Raw genomic sequence first — 21,870 nt, forward strand, 5'->3', positions numbered from 1 at the left:
GCGTACACTTCACAAAGGATTAGGGTTAGAGTAGAAATAAGTGACAATTTTTCGCTATTCAAGTTACCGACACTGGCGGTCTGTTATTCGTTACTTATTAAATCTTACGAGTGAAATCAAGTTCTGTGACAAACTGCTTAGTCAAATTTCACCGCGTGAGCGATCGACATGCATGTAACACCAAGTCGCGAAAGATGGTTATGTCCGAGACATTATCTTGTCAGCGATCGCAGGGATTGCAAACTATTTCACACCTATTTGGAGTGTCAGTTTGTGAGCGTGGTTATTGCTGATATTCGAATCGCCGTCTACGCCGGCTCTGTGGTAATCTAATTACCCAAATATTATCATGCAAGTGATTCCTAGATTTAGCAAACTATTTCACACCCTTTTTGGTGAAAGTACGACATGTCGCCCGCAGTCTATAAACGAAAGTACGAATCATCGCCGCACCCATAAGAATAACGATATATCATTGTCGCACTCACCGTAAACTTTAGGATCAACTCGGACCGGTCATATATAATAATTTGCGACATATACATCAACTAAGAACCAATGACGTCACTATTTACCATACCAGATACATATTCAACACCATGCCGCCGCGGTCTATACCCACAGCGTTAGCATGCGACCGATCACTATACTGAAAAGGGTTACCGTGCGACCACAAGACACAATAGCCGCTTGCCACCCCCACCATAAGACAAAAGAGCCGCTTGCCACCCCGGGTTTCCCAGCCGCTTGCGACCCCCGCCATAAGAAATAAGAGCCGCTTGCCACCCCCGCCATAAGACGCAATAGCCGCTCGCCACCCCCGCCATAAGAAATAAGAGCCGCTCGCCACCCCCGGTTTTCCAGCCGCTCGCCACCCCGCCCATAAGAGCCCCACCCACCTCACGACCGATCTATACTACTACTCATCTTATAATTGCGATTACAATCATACTTTGTCAGTATATGATGGTTGTTTTTCTTCGTTATTGATTAAAGTTTTTACGAGGGGTTGGTCCCCTGCATGATGAACAGGAAACGATACACTCAATCACGCGCAGCGCGTAGAAAAATCTTAAGTAGCGTATATCTGCTTAAAAATAATATTGTTAATGTAGATTTCAGGAAAAAATCTTGAGCCTACTTCAAGACATCAAAATTCCGGACATCTGGGCATATTTTGGAATTTCCTCCCGGACGCAGTTTTTCCAGTGAAATTCCGGACATGTCCGGGAAATTCCGTTCGCATGGTAACCCTAGCTTAGTAGCAAAAATACTGTATAATACAATTAACCTGAAGGTATACAGAATGTGTGTTTTACGCAATCTGTACAATTTTGTTATACATACGTTGAAGTACAGAGAAGAAAAATGTTTATTGTTGATGCTCAGCATTACCAATTTGATTTTTTAATACTCACGCAGTTTTGGACCATCTCTACTCTCTGAGTTCTGAGCTTAGCGATGCATTTAAAAACGTCCGCACTTCCACGCTGCTTGCACTCGCTAAGCAGATTATCGTATGCGATGAAAGTTCCCGTTCTGCCGGCACCCGCACTGGAAAAGAGTAACTAATTAAAGCCCTGTTCCGCACATTGTGATCTCAAATACGCTGTGAATAGTAAGATGCATAGCTGACAATACGGGAAGATGTTTTTTACCTGTTGTAAGCTATGTTGCCTCGAAGCTGCACACGTGCGCAAATGCGCAGTGCTGACACGGTATCTGCACACAAAAAATCCTGAGTGATGACCTATTTTTAGTCGTTACGCATTGTTGTTCATTTTTAGTCGTTACGCATTGTTGTTCAAGGGTCTGCGCAGTAAGTTGGTGAGTGTGCGCGGACTTGACAAAAATTAGAGGAAACATTGGTTGTAACGTATTTCCATGGTGAGTACGGGCTCAGGCTAGAAGTTGAAAAATATTTCAGGCTTCGATCAGTGTTAGCGGTCAATGCCCAATGTCCATTCAGTGATCTGTATGAATTGATTAGTTATTTGTTATTGTAGACGTTAAATAATCGTTTACTATTGTTTTATTAAATGCGGGGCAGTGCCATTTAGGTGTGATTAGTCGCGACGCTGGGTCTTTGCGTGCTATTCCACCCAAGCGTATGCTATTTAGGATTTAAAATTCAAGCGCAGAAAACGGTGACTATACACGGACAGTGAAAGTATGGCATTTTGGGTAAAGTTTTGTAAACTATTTCGCTAAGTCGAACCAAGTGTCAATAATATCCATAAACCTTTGCAGTTTTGAAGCGTTATTGGGATAACCTGGAATCTAGAATGCTATTTGCCCAAGACGTGAATTTTCTCTCCACTGTTTCCTGTGTAATATGTATATACAGTAGGGCTGTTCCAAAATAACATCTTTCCGGATCCCGGGATTTTACTCATCAAATTTTTGGGTTGCACAACAAATTTGGCTTAATTCCAACCACTAGAACCCGCCGCAGCGTCAATTGAAATTTTTGGATTTATAATAATTTTTGCAAATTTTACTGTCAACACCATGAAGTTTTTGAGTTGTGTACAAGAGCGATGCAAAATAATTGTGACGCAATTCCAAGCCGTAGAAGAGAAGTTATCAGAGCTGTTTATCAATAATTAGGTGAGATATACCACCTTCAATGCGATTTTTGCATATCCACAAGCTTCAACTGCAATCGCTTCGGGTCTACTGGTTGAATGTGAGCAGAAATTGTTATGCATAGTTCTTTTAAGGAACTTAACAATTTCATGGGGTTGACAGTAAAATTTGAAAATATACTGTTCACCCACCAGACTTTATTTGAATTAAGTCAAATCTAAATAGCTACCTGCAATGTACAATGATAGGTGACTTAGGTCCGTTCTTGTCGTGTGTTTTGATAACTTGCTGATACATTCGCATAATGTAGGATGTGGTGATCGGGAAACCGTGATCGGGCCATTTCAAGAAGTGATACTGCGTCACCATTCTCTCGATGTCGCCGTTCTGAAATTTACTTTCATGGATAAATGACATCACCCAGTATAGAATACCACGCGGATTCGTATAGAGATATGTCCCAGAGGTGTAGTAGATTCTGTTAACCTCTACCACTTAAATGGATTTCTTAGGGTGCTACACGTTAACGGAGCTCACTACACCCCTTGGATATCACACCATAGGAGTTGCTGTATTTTACACATTTTCACCCAACGGAACAATGTGAAAGCATATTTTGGTACCTGAAAGCTGATTTAGACGCAAGGATAGGGAGGAATCGACGAAATACACGATTTTTGTTTACAGCGCGTAGAGCAGAGAAATCACTTACTCCGAAATTGAATTTCACCATAAGCGTACGGCACACGAATCCGCAATATTTCACTTCGTTCACGTGCGAAACGCTGACCTTGCCGAATTCGTCCGACTTTCCGATTTCCGGCCAGTACTTTGCACATTTAGCCTGAAATGATTGTAGCTTATCCTAAATATCATCATTTTATTCTAGTAACTGGATCAATGCCACTACACTAAGAAAATGGGGTAAAGGTTACAATTAATCATTGATGACGGACTGCAAGGGAGATCTGAGATTCATGCGTTACTTTCTGCTTAATGACAACTTAGAACTCTACCATTTTGATGGTATGATGTAGACGGGGGGAGTGGAAAGTGTGGAAAGATTATTGTGACAAGGCGCAGACAATGTAGTTAATGGTCGACGACGCAAATAATTCAAAATCTACAGATATATAGTTACGACTGAGGACAGTGTGAAAGTAAATACCTTATGGATGGGATTATCATAAGTTTTTGGAAGTTTGACCTTAAGATGTGTTGAGGTAAACGTGGGTCATGCGCTTAAATGAACGAAAGTTATACGAGATGTGTGATTAGAAGAAATTACTCAGTTACTGGCTAAGTCCGCTAATAACCAATTTATTATTCTTAGTATAATATTCAAATTTCTTCCGTTCAGTGTCACCCAAACTTATTTGAGCGATCACACCCCTGGATAACGAGTGAAGTGCAAACGCCCCCCCAACCCCTCTCACAACTCCTAAATCAAACGAAAGTTCTTTTGCATTCATTACAGCTAATAAAAAGACGGATAATGCTTGTGTATTAATAATATTATTATCTTCATCATCATCTTCGTAATATTGGGTTTGTATTATGATAACCGCAATCTCATTCTGAAATCTCCAGTTTCCACGTCCCTTACTGTCAGGTCGATTTTTGCTGTGAGTCAAAAACCTTTTCACGGCACCGAAGACATCATATATGAGCGGGGAATGGCAACGCCAAAAAGTCAACCAACTCCAGTGAGAGTATCTATTTGATTAAATTGTGTATCCAGGACGATTGATTCGAGATATTGAACTTCAGTTGGAACTCATAATTTTTCTACCAACACTACGATGTAATCAGCTCTTTAATCATTTCATATCTGGAAACTTTACAGAATATATTGATAGTTTGGTAAGGAATTTCTAACTGGAATACATCCTGAAATTAAATCACCATATCCTTGTAAAGTTTTCCAAGATGGTTGATTTGTGCTTCTCCGTCAAAATAGGGTATTCGAGCTGGTCTGGTAGCTCATGCAAGCTTGAGAATAATTGGAACAGTTTACGTCTCGCAAAATTTCGGTTAAATCACGGGCTTATCACTGAATCCCGACAGTTCCTATTTCGTCTTTATCATATTTCATACCCTAACCCAGTGGTTCTCAACCGGTGTGCCGCGGCACACTAGTGTGCCAATTGGCCTGCTCAGGTGTGCCGCGAGCAAATGTGGTAAACTATGTCGAAGTATAACAAAAATCCAAATTTTGAGTGTGGCATTGTTGGTTTTTCTATTGAATTTACCCGATCAAGACACGCGATGCACAATCCGATGCAGTGAAAAGATATTAGACTGTCGAGGCGACCGTAGTTACGATATCTCAATCTAGTAGTTCAATCTGACATCCATGGATTGATTCTTTCTCTGGGCTTTTTATTGTAAAGACGCTCTGAGCACAGCAACGTGTAGGGGAGCGGAGAATCTAATAAATCTGCGACGCTTTTTAACTTGCTACTGCACTGCCATGAATCCAACTGGAGCCTCCATCGTCAATGGGTGTGATACGCTAATTTGCCCACCCATAGTAGCATGTAGGGCGGTGTTAACTAATCTCTGGCAATTGATCCGTGATATTTAGGTGTGGCCGAAGTGTTCACCTTTCATTTGTCACCCCCATCAAAACTGGAGGCAGAACAGGGACATGACGCAGGTTGATGACCTTCTTCTGTTTATAGATATATTTGTAGTCGTATTCTTGCCATCTCTTCGTCATCGATGATCATTTTACATCATACCGATATTACTTATTTTGATTCCCGAAAGATGCCAACTTATACCACGGCACACTGTTTTTACAGTAGGAGCCTACATAAACCTCCAATACCCAGGAAGGCATTCTCACCATCGAGAAATGAACTCATTTGGAAGTGATGTTCACGTTTACAAATTAGAATTGCCAACATAGCCAGCCATTCACATTTCGATTGTTAGGTAGCGTGCCAGCACTGCAGGTAAAATGCAGGCACAGGGCGAAGCGTTATATGTTGCAGGCGGCAAATTAGAGAGAGAAGTAAAGTTGATCAAATTATATCAGTTACAAATTTCCCTGCCGCTGAGGTTTATTATCGCGGTTTGTCAGTAACACTATTGAGGTATACTATCTTCACAGGTGCTATTACACGATCTGCGCGGAAATGCGTTTGGCATCCATGCAAAATACACCTCTACGCCTCTGCGTTTGTTAGTGGCAATTGGGATTGGACTCTTCGATGCGATGGTTAATTATATCAACAATGCGGTAGTGGGCAGACTTTATTGTCCAGCCAATCTCATGAAATTAAGCTCAGCCCGAAGTTTAAACGAGATATCAGCAGGCCAGTTATGTGGTAATAGCTGATAATTCAAAACCTAACACTGAAACGGAGAATGTTTTTCTTCCGGCCAGCCATAAAATTGTAAAGAAATGTTTGGGAAGAATTGAAAACGATCCCCATGTCAAATGATACCATTCTTAGACGTATATTTGTGAGATGTCCGCAGAGATAAAAGAAAAATCAAGCAGAGAAAAGCCTACTTGAGTGCTCCAAAAAGGTAGAAGTACATCGTCAGTGACCATACCTCTGTAAGACTATGGTTGCTGCTATATGCATCCTGGTAGTTTGCCTGTGCCGTAAGCCAAAAGAGTTCAGAACCACTGTTCTAGTGTGCCGCGGACCATTTTTCATTTTGAAAGTGTGCCGCGAGGTCAAAAAGGTTGAGAACCACTGCCCTAACCCTAACCGTAACCCATATTCTACTCATAAATGTTGGAAAATATGCCCGTCAAGCAGGCCTAGATGGGATATCGCTTCTCGCAACCGGAACCTCGTGTCAAAAACCTCGGTTGCACCACTGTAGATGATCCACGATCATTTGAATGCAGAGATTAAGATCATACAAGGCAGTTTCTCTCAAAATTCCATCACGCCTTCCAGTAAGCAATATTTGCTCAAATACTTCATAGTTCTCACAGCGCAAAATAAACAACGCTTTATAGGGATTCTGCCAACTGCTAAATTCGTCCATTGATGGGCAGGATCAACATTGTCCAGTAACAATGGACTTTTCCGTTACAGCTGATGAAATAGAGACGGACGACCCTAAATGACCCTAAGTGAATCGATTTTTCATTTGTACTACATGTTTAACTGCTTTATTCATCAACCGTTTCAACACTAGGGAGCAGTTGTCTTTTAAGTCTACACTGCCCTCATTTGCTCCCAGCGGCCCCTGCCTCCCGATTTTATAGCCAGCGCCCCCCAATTGCGTATTTCATCGCCAGCGCCCCCTTCACGCTCGCGCACACCCCCAGAGGGGCGCTAGCGCCCACTTTGGGAATCACTGTATTACATGAAATATTCATGTCTGAAAATCATGAGCTCGGACTCTATTCACACACGGAAACAATAGCGTTTATTGGAGGTCAAACTGCAATATACATACCTCGTACTCTTCTCATATATCTGCCTTGTTTTAGAGCTTATAATTATATATGATCTCAAGTTTTAATTTCATAAAGTAGAGTGGCAGGAACACTGTCCGGTCCCAGAAGCATTTTTTAATGAGGCCGTATATAGGAATTGCCGTACCTTGCCTGCTTCCACACATTTTGCGAGCATCAGGATTACCACGCTTTCTTGTTCCGCCACCATCAACCAGAAGTCATTAACAGTTTTCTTTAAAGGGCCTTGTGTCGCGATGAATCTGCGTGGTTGCTGGTAACCCTGTAGTGATTTGGGCAAAATGCGTGCAATGCAATTTTAAGATAATTTGTGAAATGTTTCTATGCTCTATTATCTTGTATTCCTGAAAATGCTAATGGATTTATAGTGCGAAACGAGACAAACTTTATGTGCAGACATTTGAAATCTCATGCTTAATAGAACAAACTCTATTATATATAAGCTGAACTTCTTTTAGTTTTATTTCTTTTCAATACGCAATTTATTAAATTTCCGATTTCTGCGAATCCTGCATTTCTAATTATGATATAATTTAGGTAAAAAAACTGTGTAGCTATAATTCTAATTCTTATCTAATTTGAAAAAGCTGGAAATTTTCCAGTTGACCAATTACGTTATCATTTGTTAGCGCTCTTCGTACTATATAGACGGTATATGGGGATGGTAATGGTATTTTACGGCTGAAAGATGATAAATTATTGCTGCAAAACAGTAAAAGTGTAGGTCAATTGCGGTCTAAGTATACTGATGCAGCTGCAGAGAATTTCTCACATCGATAAAGCACGCGTTGATATATCCGTCTTCATTGTGAGCGATAGGAACTCTTGACGTATCATCTGAAACGGGATAGCAAGATAACACAAACGCACTTAGCCCAAGCGACAACGTTAAAGCGTAAAACGTAGATTTGTTTTATGCTTAACTTACACGGAATAATATTTTTAAATCTGTTCTTGGCTTTAAAAGCCGGGTCCGTAGCGAAATTTGTTGATAGGATGAGACCTTCGGCTTGGATCTTCAATTCCTATAAGCAGAAATAAACATACATGCAAACATGAATCGCTTCATATGTTGTTTAGTTTCTGATTGCTGACCTTAGCCGGTATGTAAACAAAGACACGATTATAGGTCATAGGCAATGTTCCCTCTAAGCTGCGCACGTGCGCAAATGCGCAGTGCTGAAAGGGTCTCTGCGCACAGAAAATCTACGCTGCGCACAAAAAATCAGAAGTGATGTTTTTTTTATAGTTGTTGCGCACTGTTGTCCAATGGACCACGTAGGCGCGCAGATTCGTGAAAAATAAGATGGAACATTGCCAGGGCCAAATAGTGTTATCACTGAAGACTGAAACCGAGGTACAAGTGCGCCCCGCAAAGGTAACTATTGCGCTCCGTGAAGAAATTAGAGTTCACAATCACCTGCGCCTCACGGAAGATATTTTTTTTGTATGGCCTCGTACACGTGAGCGATACTGATATCATTTAAATAGCGCATTATTTTCTGGGAATTGCGAAATAACATGGTTTAACAAATTTATAAATAACAATAATGGGCTAGCTCGAAGTTAATCTGCGAGAAACTAACGAATGATAGTCTTCTTCGCGTGGCATGAACATTGCGTAAGATTTACTCAGGACCGTAACTTTCGCACCCCAAACCCCCCAATTGGAGGGGCCGAGCTCGAAGGGGGTCGAAAATTATTTTGAGAATTAACATAAATCATGGTGTATTTTTTGAAATTTTTCAGGATTTTTTTCGCGCTACGCGCGTTTCATTGTGTAAGATATCTGATTATTGGGAACCCTTTCTCAACAAAAATTAGGCATGATTTATAGAAATGGGCAGTTGGGCGTCGGCCATTACCGCACCATGACGCGCCAAGACATAGGACGTTAAAGGCTACGTTACATGCGAATCCAAGAAGTGCGCCAGAACGATCAGCAGCGAGAAAACCTTGGGCGAAAAAGACTGCCCCGGTGCTGACAGAAAACTTCGATATCTACAAATATATGTGTAATTGTCCATGTCCATGGGCGCTTAAATGGCTGGCGCCGAATGTTCCTGTCCTGGCGATCCGAGTCCCACAACAAGACAAATGCCATATCGAGGGAACATGATTTTCCAGTTAAGAAATACCAATTTGAAATCGTGTACGTCTTTTACTTTAGTACGTTTTGGCGATTTCAATATCTTTTGACATAGCAGATAGGGGGTCACGAAATAGCATCATGTAACGAAGTCATTATTTCAACGGGTACGCCCGAAGATGTTTTATTATTATTTAGAGGGCCTATCTATTCCAACACACCTCACTGGATAAGCTCTACCGGTAAATCTGATTATGTGAGCAGGGAGAGGATAAAAATTGATAGCAATATATATGCAATTCCCGATCATATTGGCCGATGCAATCATGAATTATATAAATTTTTTCGCGCTTCGCGCGTTTAGGGACGTCACTACTAAATGTGCACCCAATGTACATGATAAGTACCGGAAGAAGCCTAGAGCCGTAGGGGGGTCTGGGGGGCGAAGCCCCCCAGTAGTTAATTTTATCACCCTATTGGAGGGTGGTTGCGCACTGTTGTCCGAGGACCTGCGCAGTGAGTTGGCGTGTTTGCGCAGACTCTTGAAAAATTAGAGGGAACATTGGTCATAGGGTTACCACATTTTTGTAAAGCAAATTCAGGACAATTTTTAGCGCCCACTAGTGGATTTTGAAATGAGGTGTAGCACATTGTCTGTCAATATGACGTCGCATTAGCAAAGCATTGCCCATCGACTGTATAATACACAGGAATGTGGGGGAAACATAGGTCATGAATTGGGCCATCTGTAATGTGATCTCTGGTGATTGCTACTTGTTAGCAATGCTAGGGTCTGCAATAGATTTATTCACGGGCCGGATGAAATCGTCTGGTGGCCTGTGTCTGGCCTGTGAGGACTGTGTTCGACAGCACTGCTATGCTGTTTGGTCAGTGCGGCTATATCTGGTCATTTGATTTAATCGGGGCCTAAAGACATTTTTCATGTCCCCTTCCGCCAAATCAGCACTGATCTTGGGCTCATGGGTCCACGGGTCCATGGGTCGATGTAGCTTGTTGGGCACTTAGTATATGTATTTGGTCGTTAAATTTCATGTATGAATTCTGTCAATGATATTGATTCTTCTATATATTAGGCTGGTATAAAATGCACCGGCAGGTTGCACATTCGGTAATTTCCAACCATTTATGGTCGCGACCTCATTTCCAAATTGAAACGTTCCATGGCAAAACTCAAAACTTGATAAGCCGATTACTAAAAAAAAATTAAGCTTTCCCAAGCTTACTCACGGCCTAGGTAGCTGATTACGTCCAACATCATCGCGATCCCCAGATCAAGGCAAACGACCCCAAGATTTGGAACCACTGTCTATGACTGAAGCATCCAATTGGCCTTAACCAACTCTAGGAATACACGGTTGGCTTATAATTGGGATTACAATCAAACTTATTTCACTGTAATGATGGTTATTTATATTGACATTGATGGCATTTGTAGTCGAGGGTGGTGCCTGGTACCGATACTAATATCATTATACGTTGTATTAACTCGCGCGCGACCCGACGGAGAATTTTGAATGATCTAAATCTGCATGAAAACTATATTGTTTATGTTGATTTACGAAAAACATTTGAGTCTGCTCCAAGCCTTCAAAATTCCGGACATTTAGGCATATTTTAAAAATATTGTAGTCGGATTTTATTACTGCTGATCTCATCAAGCGTTGGCGTCAGATATATTAGTAACATTCGAAACCTTTTTCGACAACAATCGGTATCGCTAACAATCATCACGCTATTCTTAGTCATTTTTTTCCTTCTGAATTTAAAAATACGAGAAAGATATAATGCCAAAAGAAACAGTAACAGTGCAAGTTATTGCAGAATTTTCAAATGAGAAATATATTTGCCGGCATGGTCTGCGTTAACGAATAGCAATAATTTGAGAGTACATAAGGAACAGATAAATGAAATAAATTTCGACCATTGGTGAACATACGGAGAACCTTTTAATAGTTGGCGGCACGTTGTGATGTTTCAAGCATTTGCTTACCTATGCAAAATTTCGACCCATGGTCAGATATATTATTTTGTGCCTTCGATACATCTCATTTGATTAGAGATACCAGTTTTCGCCAAAGATGATTGATTGGCGATTACCAAGCAATTATTTTCTCGTCATATCCATGTATTCTTTCGCATTATAGGCTCATATAATATGAGCATATTAACAGCTAAGTAGATTTCTAACGGACTTGTAATCCTGGCGACACTTTGATGCATATTCATCTCGCTGCTTTATTTTGAAGTAATGATTCGGGCCATACACCTATTTGGGTCACACGAAAGATACATCATCAGCAATTTCTTCAGAAGTTTCCTGTTAGTTTCGGACATTTGAATTATTAATCGACTGCTGTTTAATGAAACACTTCCATTTTCAATAAATGTATCTCGAAGAGAGCCTAGTCCTGAATCCATATATTATCCTCAATACAAATGTTCGAAATGAACCAAAGTGCTAAGATAAGTTATAAATTTTACAAGCCGAAGGGATATGTTTACGCAGTAATCATTGCATCAATCAACGATGGGTATTTATGGATTTTCTGGATTAATATCAATCAGTCATAGTTTAATCATACCTCAAATTGTTTTCTGAACAACTCTCCATGGTCGCACTGCATTAAATTGTACTTCGTCTCCAATTCGCTGATCGGGATGTCCGTGCTCGATCGTGTGCCGGTGGGAATTAAAACATTTTGATTTTCATATATTATTTCGTCTAAAATCATAGAATTACAATGAAATGAAAGATATTTCGCGATTATTATCCATACCCATAGTGCTATAAGCTGTTTCTTGTGGTTGTATTGGGCTAGCTTTTCCATTCCTCTTCCTAAAAATATGCGTGGAACAAATATTATAAATTAATCATAATATCCTGGTGCTAATTACGTATTTCAATAAAACCCGATAATAATATATGGACGATATGTAATCGTTTAGAGCAGAGAACCGATAAAGGTGTTACCTGAATATTTAAGGTTGAAACTATGTAGGGGTAATAGTCAGCAACAAGTAGGGAATTGGAAGGAACATTGTATATCAAGGTTTTGATTATGCAAAATGTTCCATGTCAATTTCGTTCTAAATTTTATTTTTTCCACTTTCAGCATTTCTTTTGTTATTGTATATGCGATACAGACAGTATTAAATCTTCTGCTTGGTATGACATCATCAATCTCGTGGCAGGAATTATGACGCCGTGTGATAGAGCAATTATATAGGCCTATATATGTCTGATTGTAGACATAATTTGCACCTGACAAAAAGGTATAGAGTAAAATGGGATTCGTGAGTGTAATATGAATAGATTAAGGAAATTAGGAGTGATGACCAAGCTATTGCCACTTATATTGAGTGAATCTGCACCATTCCCCAGAGTTGTGACCTAGTCACAAGGTTCAAAGTCACCAGTCAACCTAATTTATAGTTTTCACTCGAGTCAAGTCGAGTCAAGTCGAGTCAAGTCATTTTTAAATACCCACCCAGTCAATTCCAAGTCCAAGTCAGGGAGAAAATAGTTGAGTCCAAGTCAGAGTAGGGATGGCGTGAACCTCTGAAAGGTTCAGGTTCGTGTGAACGCGAACCTTTTTGAAATGTTCTGTGTGAACGCGAACGTGAACCTCATGACGTCACGTGACGTCATAATGCTAATTCCAACCCTACATTTCATTGGCGTGATGAATTAATGTACACGACTCGGACCACATAATGCCACAAGGCTGAAGTACATACTGACGTTTTAAACGTCGGCAAATATATCAACTGGGGCAATCAAATGATGTAAGAATCTCATAAAATCAATATCTTTCGTATTCGGCGTCTGAGTATTGCGACGTTGATATTGAGCAGAGTGTAAAGCGGGTTTCCATAATTGCTACCGATATTGCCCCATTAACAAATTATACAGCGGCAGCCAACACCCCCATCACACGGATTTGGTTTTTACGATACTATAAACATATGAAGTAGAAATTGACTAAGTACGCCAGCTAGATTTTTTACATCAGCCAACGATATCAATTCCATTGATTGGTAGAATAAGCATATTTCGCTGACTACATGTAGTGTATTTCGCTATTGGTGTTGTGTCATTACGGGTCAAGCTCACAGCAGAGAGTCACAAAATATTCACAAACGTAAAGCTGGATATTTCGATCAAACTTTTGTAACAAAATTTGTTGGATTGTCAATATGCATGCTCGTTAAGTGCTGATTTTTTATGCTGCCAGCGCAATGCATTGAGTGACTCGCAGTTGAAATGCAATAAATTTCAACCAAAGATGATATAATGAAGTGAAAATTGTAATATGTAAAAAATGTTCACAGTGCAGAACCTACCAAGGTTCGTTTGTGAACGTGAACCTCTAAATTACTGGGGTTCACACACAGCACGCGAACACCATCCCACTATTCACTGGTCATTAACGAGTTCAAATCAGGTTCAACTCACTATTTTAAAACTCTAGCGTCATTCCGAAAGCCTCGTATTTATAATATACTCATTTTCCTCACTAATAATATGTTTATTCACATATATAAATATAAGGAATCTGGGCTCAAATTTCAAGTATCGGTATTACATATACATTAGAATTGAATCAAGTGATATGGAATGTGTCGCGTCAGCCGATTTGGTCAAGTCAAGACTAATGACTGTAGTAAAAGTCGAGTCAATACACAAATTTACTCACGTCGATTTGAGCCATTCTCCATTTTAAAGAAAATGACTTTATTCGAGTCGATGCAATGCAAAAATTGCGACTCGTGTCGAGTTATGACTCGAGTTATTACAACCCCACTATTTGCGCATGACACAAACATTCAAATATTAAATACCGTACAATTAGACCAGTCGGTCTCAACCGGGGGTCCGCGAAGACTTCAAATTTACTAAGTTGATTACATAATTTGTATTTTCCAAATCAGGAAAATCACGAGGCAATTTCGCTTCATTACTAGTGAAACTCCCGAACTCACAACAGCAGGATGGCCGTGTGAGATAAAATATCCTACTGTGCCGACTGATTTTAATTGTTAAATTTCCAATAGTCCACTGATACATATATTTTGCTGTTTAGAGACATTTTGTGGGGGAATGTGGAAAATATAAAAATGTCGATTAGTGAACTCAATCACGGTGACTTCGAAATGTTTACAAAATTCCATTTCTCCTATGATATAGGCCACATAACCGTTTTTCCATAATAACTTCAAGATGAGCTGCAATATTGAAATAACCATCTTTGACGTTATATAATATGTTCAATAAAAAAATTGTATTGGTGCCATATTTGTCACGATCATACTCAAATGTGTCGTCTGAAGCGTTACGAGTTATTAAGACATTCGCCACCGTCTATCGTTGTGGGATTGGATATCCGACACTTGTTCAAACAAATCAAAGTCGCGGATTTTCAAGGCACGACCAAGTATTTCAAGAAATGCAGTTGTAAAATTCACTTGGAAAAAGTTAAAGTCAACCCAATTTCTGTGACGTCATATTGCTAATTCCCTACATTTCAGTGAAGTGATAGCGTATATTAATATACACGATACCTACCGACGACTCGGTCCATATAATGCCACTATGATGAAGTACATATTGACGTTTCAAACGTCGCCAAATGTATCAACTGGGGCAATCATATGAAATCCCATAAAATCAATATAATCCGTCGCTTTGCCAACAATTTCAACGAGGACTTGCAAGGGAATATAAGTTTACACCTTAACGGGTCCATTCCAGACCGGACAATGTAGGCTATATTCGGCTTTTGAGTTTTGCCACTTTGATATTGAGCAGAGTGTAAACGGGTTTCTATACTTGCTGCCGATGTTACCCCATTAACCAGTTATACAGCAGTAGCCAACACCCCAATCGCATGGATTTGGTTTTTATGGTACAATAAACATATGAAATCAAGATTGTCCCGGTGCGCCTGCTTGATTTTTTACATCACACAAACGACAGCGATATCAATTTCATCGGTTGGCGGAATAAGCATCATTCGCTGAATACCTATATATGTAGCGCATTTTGCCCTCGATGTTGTGTGATTGCGGGTTAAGATCACAGCAGAGAGTCACTAAATATTCGAGCAAACTATTGTAACAAAGCAAGTAATATTTTTAAGAATTGTCAAGGCACATGCTCGTTTATAGTGTTGATTTTTTATGCCGCAACGCCGGGCATAAAGTGGCCAAGAGTTGAAATGCAATAAATTTCAAGCTAAGACGTTATAATGAAGTGAAAATTGTGATATATCGAAAAGGTTCACAGTGCAGAACCTACCAAGGTTCGTTCGTGAACGTGAACCTCTAAATTTGCGAGGTTCACACACAGAACGCGAACGTGAACCTCGCGTTTACACCATCCCTAGTATTCATATTGAAATGAGCCCGAAATTTTCGGCTGACACTAGTCAGGGGTAATTGTCAATTCTCTACTAGTTGCTGACGATTATCCCCTGACGAGTGTCCGCCGAAAATATTTGGGTTCATTTCAATATCAATATACTATTCAAATATGGCACGATGTTTTGCTATCACTAGCTTACAGATATCATTGACACATGACGATTGAACGATAATTGAGCTGGATTTGAACTACGAATTCGGGGGTCCGCGGGGGTCCGCGCAGACAAAAAGGTTGAAAGCCACTGAATTAGACAGTGGGTTGCACGAAATTTGTAGAATTACCTGCGTCGAAGAATTAAAGCCAGCATCAGAATAATTGCCAGAAACAGAAACGACACCCCACCAACTGCGCCGCCAATTGCTCCACTATCATCTATGAAGGCAATGAATCAATATGTAGGTACATGATGCCCTGGTAAATGGGATCAAGATAAAGCAAGCACCGCTCATAGAGCGAGCGGTATAATCCTCTTTTCGAGAGTGAGTTATAGATGCTAAAACATCAGATAGGTTATCGGCTGGCAGGTTTTCCAAATTCCACACGATCATTTTTACCAATGTTTATGACTTAGTATTCCAAGTTTGCCATCAATATCCCCTTGATTCCAATTCTGAGTAATGTTCGTAAATTCATTCACGCCTGTTCACCGCGTATATATCACATTAATTTTCATCTCTTTTCGACATATCAGAGACGTTTTTCTTCACGCAAATAAATACCAATGAACAGACTGTTTTGGGGTCGCTATACTGCGCATCTGCAATTTTGATATTTCGCCATTGAATGAGTACGGTACGAAGTAAGGGCAATCATTTGTTTTGCTATTTCGCACGAGCAGACGTTCATCCTTCCATCAATGAGGCTTGTTGGAACTAGTCAGCGATTTGAATAGCAATTCCTGGTATAATGATCCCAGAACCACTTGGAGTAATTGATTATAGGCATTGGAACATAGATGTATCCTTGCTACGCGCAAACATGCATGCTGGTTTGACTGCAAACGGCAATCGGTTAAGGGCTTGGAATATTTGAAAAAGTCATACTGCTTTAACACTTATATTATGTTACAATCCACCGCTTACATACAGCCAGAGATAGATTTATTTCCATTTTTTAAAATTTGCATGAAATAGGCATAGATTAAAGGTCTGCGATAGGACTGTTATAAATCATCAAGTCCGCCGGCGACACTATACAATCATGATAGGAATATAGAAAATATACTATCATAACATACCATACCTTCCGAATCGATAATGAAGCTTTGAGTGACCCAGGAAATGTCACCAGGTCCCAAGCAATTGTGTGCCTGAACGCCGATGTGATATACGGAGTTGAGCTTACCCGTGACATTATACATGAATGTGTCACTACTAAGAATGTGTTCGACTATGGTATGGTTTCCCTGCATTCCGGATAAAAGCTCACTTGAACTTTCGTTGATGATCAACTGGAATACAGAACAACGTGAATATAATGGCAAACAGAAGTTCTCAGAATCGACCAATTATTGCGACATGGTAAGGAATCGTCTCACATTAATATTGACACTAACGCTTATGCGATTAAGCTAGACAACGATCGTGACGATGGCAACTTTAACGACCGGAAGAATCAATATATTTTAATAAATCGACAAAAATCACATTTCAGGAGATGGAATAGTACTTAAAGCATATGTGATTGAAGTGCTTGATATGTTATGAATACACAAAATGAGCAAAGGCCCTTTTATACTAAATTATTGTTTTGACGAGTTTAGTTATTGAAATAGGCAATGTAACAGCCGCGTGTCAATAGGTGAGCGAAGGGATTCATTGTTGAAAATGTATTCAATTCATTTCTTTCATTATAATCATGGTTTCGCAATACCTTGTATTGAGTTATGTAGGTCGCTGGAACACCATCGGGTCTCTCCCACGTTACAGTGTAAGTAGTTACGTTAGAACGTATGACGCGTATATTGGTTACTTCTTGCGGCAATCCTACGCTCATATGTCGGCTCTCATTGTTAAGCGTATACTTGGTTTCGCAGTCCCCTTCTTGCAGACATGGCGTCACCTGGAATACATAAAAGCATTCTAAATACAGCAAAAGCCCATGGTAAAGGGATTATAGTCTGTGAAAGGTATTTGGACGAGGAGGTAAAAAGATAATAATTAGTTTATCATCATCATCATCATCATTGGTTTATTAGCAATTTTATCGGTTCATACAATGAAAAGACAGGAAGGTGTCGAAGTGACTTGGAGTAGTCTATTGAATCAGACACCCAGGTTGGCCTAGGCCAGTGGTTCTTAACCTTGCCTCCAGCGCCCCCCAGGGGGCGCTGGCGATTTTGAAGGGGGGCGGAAACGCTCAGGGGGCGATATGGGGGGCGCTGGGCTCAGGGGGGCGGTATGGGGGGCGCTAGAGAAAAATGGCTTCGCAGTAGATGATGTGGTAGTAGGACATATCCTTAATGAGTATATTCAGAGCGAATTAACACCGAAAACTTAGTTATTTATAGCCTACAAAAGACATATAAGTTTAATTGTCCATAGGCGCCTATAAATGACTGGCACCGAATGTTCCTGTCTTGGCAATCTGAACCTCAGAAGACGAATTCCATCTGGCAGGGAAAAATAATATGCCAGTGAAGAAATACCAATTTGAAATCGTGTGCGTCTTTTAGTTTAGTACGATTGGACGACAGGGATATATAGAACTAGATATCCCCGTTGGGCGATATCCCTGTTGGGCGATTCTATATTTTTTGATATAGCAGACAGGAGGTCACGAAAAAACATCATGCTACGAAGTCATATCAACGGGTCCGCCCGCCCGGCTATGTTTAATTATTACTTACGGGCCCTACAGTTTCCAAGACACCTCACAATGTTCCCTCTACGTTTTGACGAGTCTGCGCACACTCACAAACTCACTGCGCAGACCCTTGGACAACACTGCGTAACGACTAAAAAAAGGTCATAACTTCGGATTTGTTGTGCGCAACGTAGATTTTTTGTGCGCAGAGACCGTGTCAGCACTGCGCACGTGCGCAGCTTAGATGGAACATTGCACCTCACTCAGCTCTACCGGTAAATCTGGTAACGTGAGCAGAGAGGACAAGAAATTGATAGCCGATCTTATTGACCGATTTTATCGTGAATTATCGAAAATTTTCGCGCTTCGCACTGTCTCGCTTAAACAGTACAGCTGATTTCGTGGCAAAAGCGAATAACGTGATGGGGGGGGGCGGTCGGTTTATCACCCTATGGAAGCCCAAGACCCAAGTTTTTTTGGCGGGCCTGACGAAGTATCGTTTCGTTCCTGCCAACGGGTATACGCCCTAAGATGTATAATTATTATTGAGGGGTCCTACCATTTCAATCACACGTCATCACTCAGCTCTACCGGTAAATATGTTTACGTGAGCAGAGAAAGGATAAAAATTGATATTAATATATATGCACTTCCCGATCATATTGACCAATTCAATCAATAATTATTGAAATTTTTCGCGCTTGGCGCGTCTAGGCGAGAATATCTGGCTCAGTAAATGCACACCCAATGTAGATGACCAGTATCAACAAATAGCGGATAGCCGAAGGGGGCTCTGGGGGCGGAGCCCCCGGAAGTTTGGTTCATCTCACTACGGGGGACTCAAGACCAATATTTTTGGGGGGCTGACGAAGTGCTGTTACGGCCCTGGTAACGAATTAATTGTACCTACGGGCACGCCCGAATATGTTTATTATTAATTACGTGCCGTTTATTTTCCAATACAACAGCTCAGCACTACTGGTAAATCTGATTACGTGGGCTGAGAGGATAAAAAGTTTATATATGTAATTATATACCACCTATTCATTTATGCATTATAGAATATTTTGGCACCTAAAGCGACCAGGCCTAGGCCACACAAACTTTACTGACCATCGAAATCACGCTACGGGGTTCTTGGGGCGAAGCCCTCAGAAGTTTGGTTTATCACGCTATGGGTGCGCAAGGCAATCGTTTTTAGGGGAGTTGACGAAGTTCTGTTACGGCCCGCCCTCTTACTCATTGTCTTTGGTACATTCCTTGCAATATGAGGTTGGGGGGCGCTGGAGCCCGATAATCTTTGAAAGGGGGCGCTGGAGGAAAAAAGGTTAAGAACCACTGGCCTAGGCGATGTAAAGAGGAGGCATGCACACTGAATGAAAAGTAAAGAAGATGTTATAGAAAAAGGCAAGTGGCGAGAAATAGGTGGCATGTCATGGAAGGCGAGATCGATAGGTCAGTCGTGGTCCGGTAATGTTAGGGATGGACAAATATTCACTTAGTAGAAATTGCTTGTATTTCGACTTGAATGTGGACATGCTCGTCGACCGTCGGATGGCCGGCGGGATACTGCTCCACACATCGGGTGCGGCATATGATGGAGCGATGATCTTTTCGGTCGATCATATGATATTTGGACGACGTAGACGCGTGTGTGTTGTACTTGTGCGCTTTTAATTCCAAGATAAAAAAGTCATTGCAATATTCGGGACATCGACCGCCGAACTGATACATAAACTTTGCGATTTCTAGTTTCCGCATATCATCTATGTTTAGGACGCTGAATCTCTTCAGCAGCAACTTATTGGGTGGGCAGCCAGGCCCCTGTGGGGCCCTAGCAATGATACGGAGTACCCTATGTTGTAGTTTTTGCAGTGGCTCGAGTGCAGTTTTACCGGCAGCCCCCAACAGAGAATGACATATTGTAACTTCGATTGGATTAAGGATTTAGAGTATCAGAAGAACTCAAGAAGACATGAAGCGTTTATGGCTGTAGAACAGGCCGCAATTCGGTGATAATTTAGTGTCTAGGGACTGAATACGACTCTTCCATTTTGCATTATCTGTGTTGGAAACGGGCTGACCACCGATGTTAACGGTTAGGTTATTTTTTGAATTTACTGTTAGCAATTGAGATTCCGAGGCGTTAATGCAAAGGTTATTTTGGGCCGTCCTCTCAGGCACTTCGGGCATTTGCTCACTAGCCAGTGCATCCAGCTCCGCCGCCGATGATGCGGAAGAGTGGAGGTGAGTATCGTCAGCGAACAGTGTGGTGTTCAATGAGGAGGTTGCGTTCCCATGTAGTAATACTCTTAGTATACTCTCAGAGATGGTATGGTATAGAGACCCTATTCACTGTGTAACAGCTGTCCCAGCAGGGTACCAGTACTTTTCTCACGCACCTCTGCACTGAACCTGATTACCCCTGACCTTAATCTTAGTGACAAAGTAGTCTGCAAAGCACGTGCCTTGAGATATCGCCAAGTGTAGCGGGCGTGCTCGCGGTACAGTCGCAGAGTCGCATAGAGACGAAAAGATTTATTTAACTTTGTTCTTTTCATATTTGGTAATATATTGCAGCATGATTTGATCCTGGTAAATCTACAAGTTTCTGACCACTGCTTACTACTATTTGGCTGTTCTGTGTTATTAGAGAAAGCTCCTTGGATCTGCGTTTGTGATCAGGAATGCATGAGAACTAGAGCGGTCAATAGTCAGTCGGCTAGTGCGTACAACAGGAACTGTAACATCGACTCCAATCATGCACCATACCAGCGTGTCTTGCAATAAGTCCTTGCATCTACCGCTACAAACTGTCACATTATTGGATAGGACATGTTCAGCTTGGCGAATTCACACGATGTTAAGCGGTGATTTCCGCTGTTGGCCTAGAACAGGGGATCTCTATCTGTGGTCTGTGGTCAGCGGCGGTAAAAGTGTGGATGTGTTCTATTGGAAGTGACATATGTCAAACAAAGCATTTGAATGTTATGGAAATGACGCCTTCATCCAGCAACATTTATTTAATCTTTCTCCGATTGTTACTGAAATTTACTCGTGCCTGCCTGCTCATTTGATGAACATTCATTTTTCATTATTAATGGTATTTACCTCATAAAGTAGGTGTTCATATATATATAAAGATATGACACACGTCACGCTTTACAGTCGTAATTATAGGCCTAGGTAACAAGTAATGCATATCTTCATTAGGAGATTAACGAGACTTTTGATGCCATTTGATTCCGAATTTCAAGTGCTAAATTTTCCGAATTACCCATGGACTATGCAGCATTGAAAATATGTGAATCTTAAGTCGTTACCGTTATTGTAAACGTGGACCATGGTTGGACAGCTTGCGTATAAACCTGAAAGTCGTTTGTTGCTGTTGGAGTTGTGAGCAGTTCGTAGACATCCGATTCGTTATTAATATTCCGCAAACGCAGCCTATAAATCGAAAAAATATGTTCACCTAGGCTATTTAGCAATCAT

General features: G+C 40.9%; 2 protein-coding genes across 2 annotated transcripts in view; one reads left to right on the forward strand and one right to left on the reverse strand.

Moving 5' to 3' along the window:
* LOC145452907 (macrophage mannose receptor 1-like) overlaps nt 1–21,870 on the forward strand; it is a 448,907-nt gene that overhangs the window by 154,508 nt on the left and 272,529 nt on the right. The window lies entirely within an intron of this gene.
* Nucleotides 1–21,870, reverse strand: part of LOC145452898 (receptor-type tyrosine-protein phosphatase epsilon-like) — a 56,073-nt gene that overhangs the window by 26,299 nt on the left and 7,904 nt on the right. Inside the window, exons 3-14 of the mRNA XM_080331027.1 lie at nt 21,702–21,825; nt 17,446–17,634; nt 16,816–17,023; nt 15,855–15,945; nt 11,927–11,985; nt 11,732–11,871; nt 7,968–8,064; nt 7,812–7,876; nt 7,167–7,301; nt 3,302–3,433; nt 2,819–2,976; nt 1,419–1,554 (exon numbers count right to left, since the gene is read on the reverse strand). Coding sequence (XP_080187153.1) covers nt 1,419–1,554; nt 2,819–2,976; nt 3,302–3,433; nt 7,167–7,301; nt 7,812–7,876; nt 7,968–8,064; nt 11,732–11,871; nt 11,927–11,985; nt 15,855–15,945; nt 16,816–17,023; nt 17,446–17,634; nt 21,702–21,825 — 1,534 coding nt within the window. The remainder of the gene's footprint in view (nt 1–1,418; nt 1,555–2,818; nt 2,977–3,301; nt 3,434–7,166; nt 7,302–7,811; nt 7,877–7,967; nt 8,065–11,731; nt 11,872–11,926; nt 11,986–15,854; nt 15,946–16,815; nt 17,024–17,445; nt 17,635–21,701; nt 21,826–21,870) is intronic.

The sequence above is a fragment of the Botryllus schlosseri genome, chromosome 12, assembly GCF_051294905.1.
Source record: "Botryllus schlosseri isolate E-star chromosome 12, Bs_hap1, whole genome shotgun sequence".
Taxonomy (NCBI): Eukaryota; Metazoa; Chordata; class Ascidiacea; order Stolidobranchia; family Styelidae; genus Botryllus; species Botryllus schlosseri.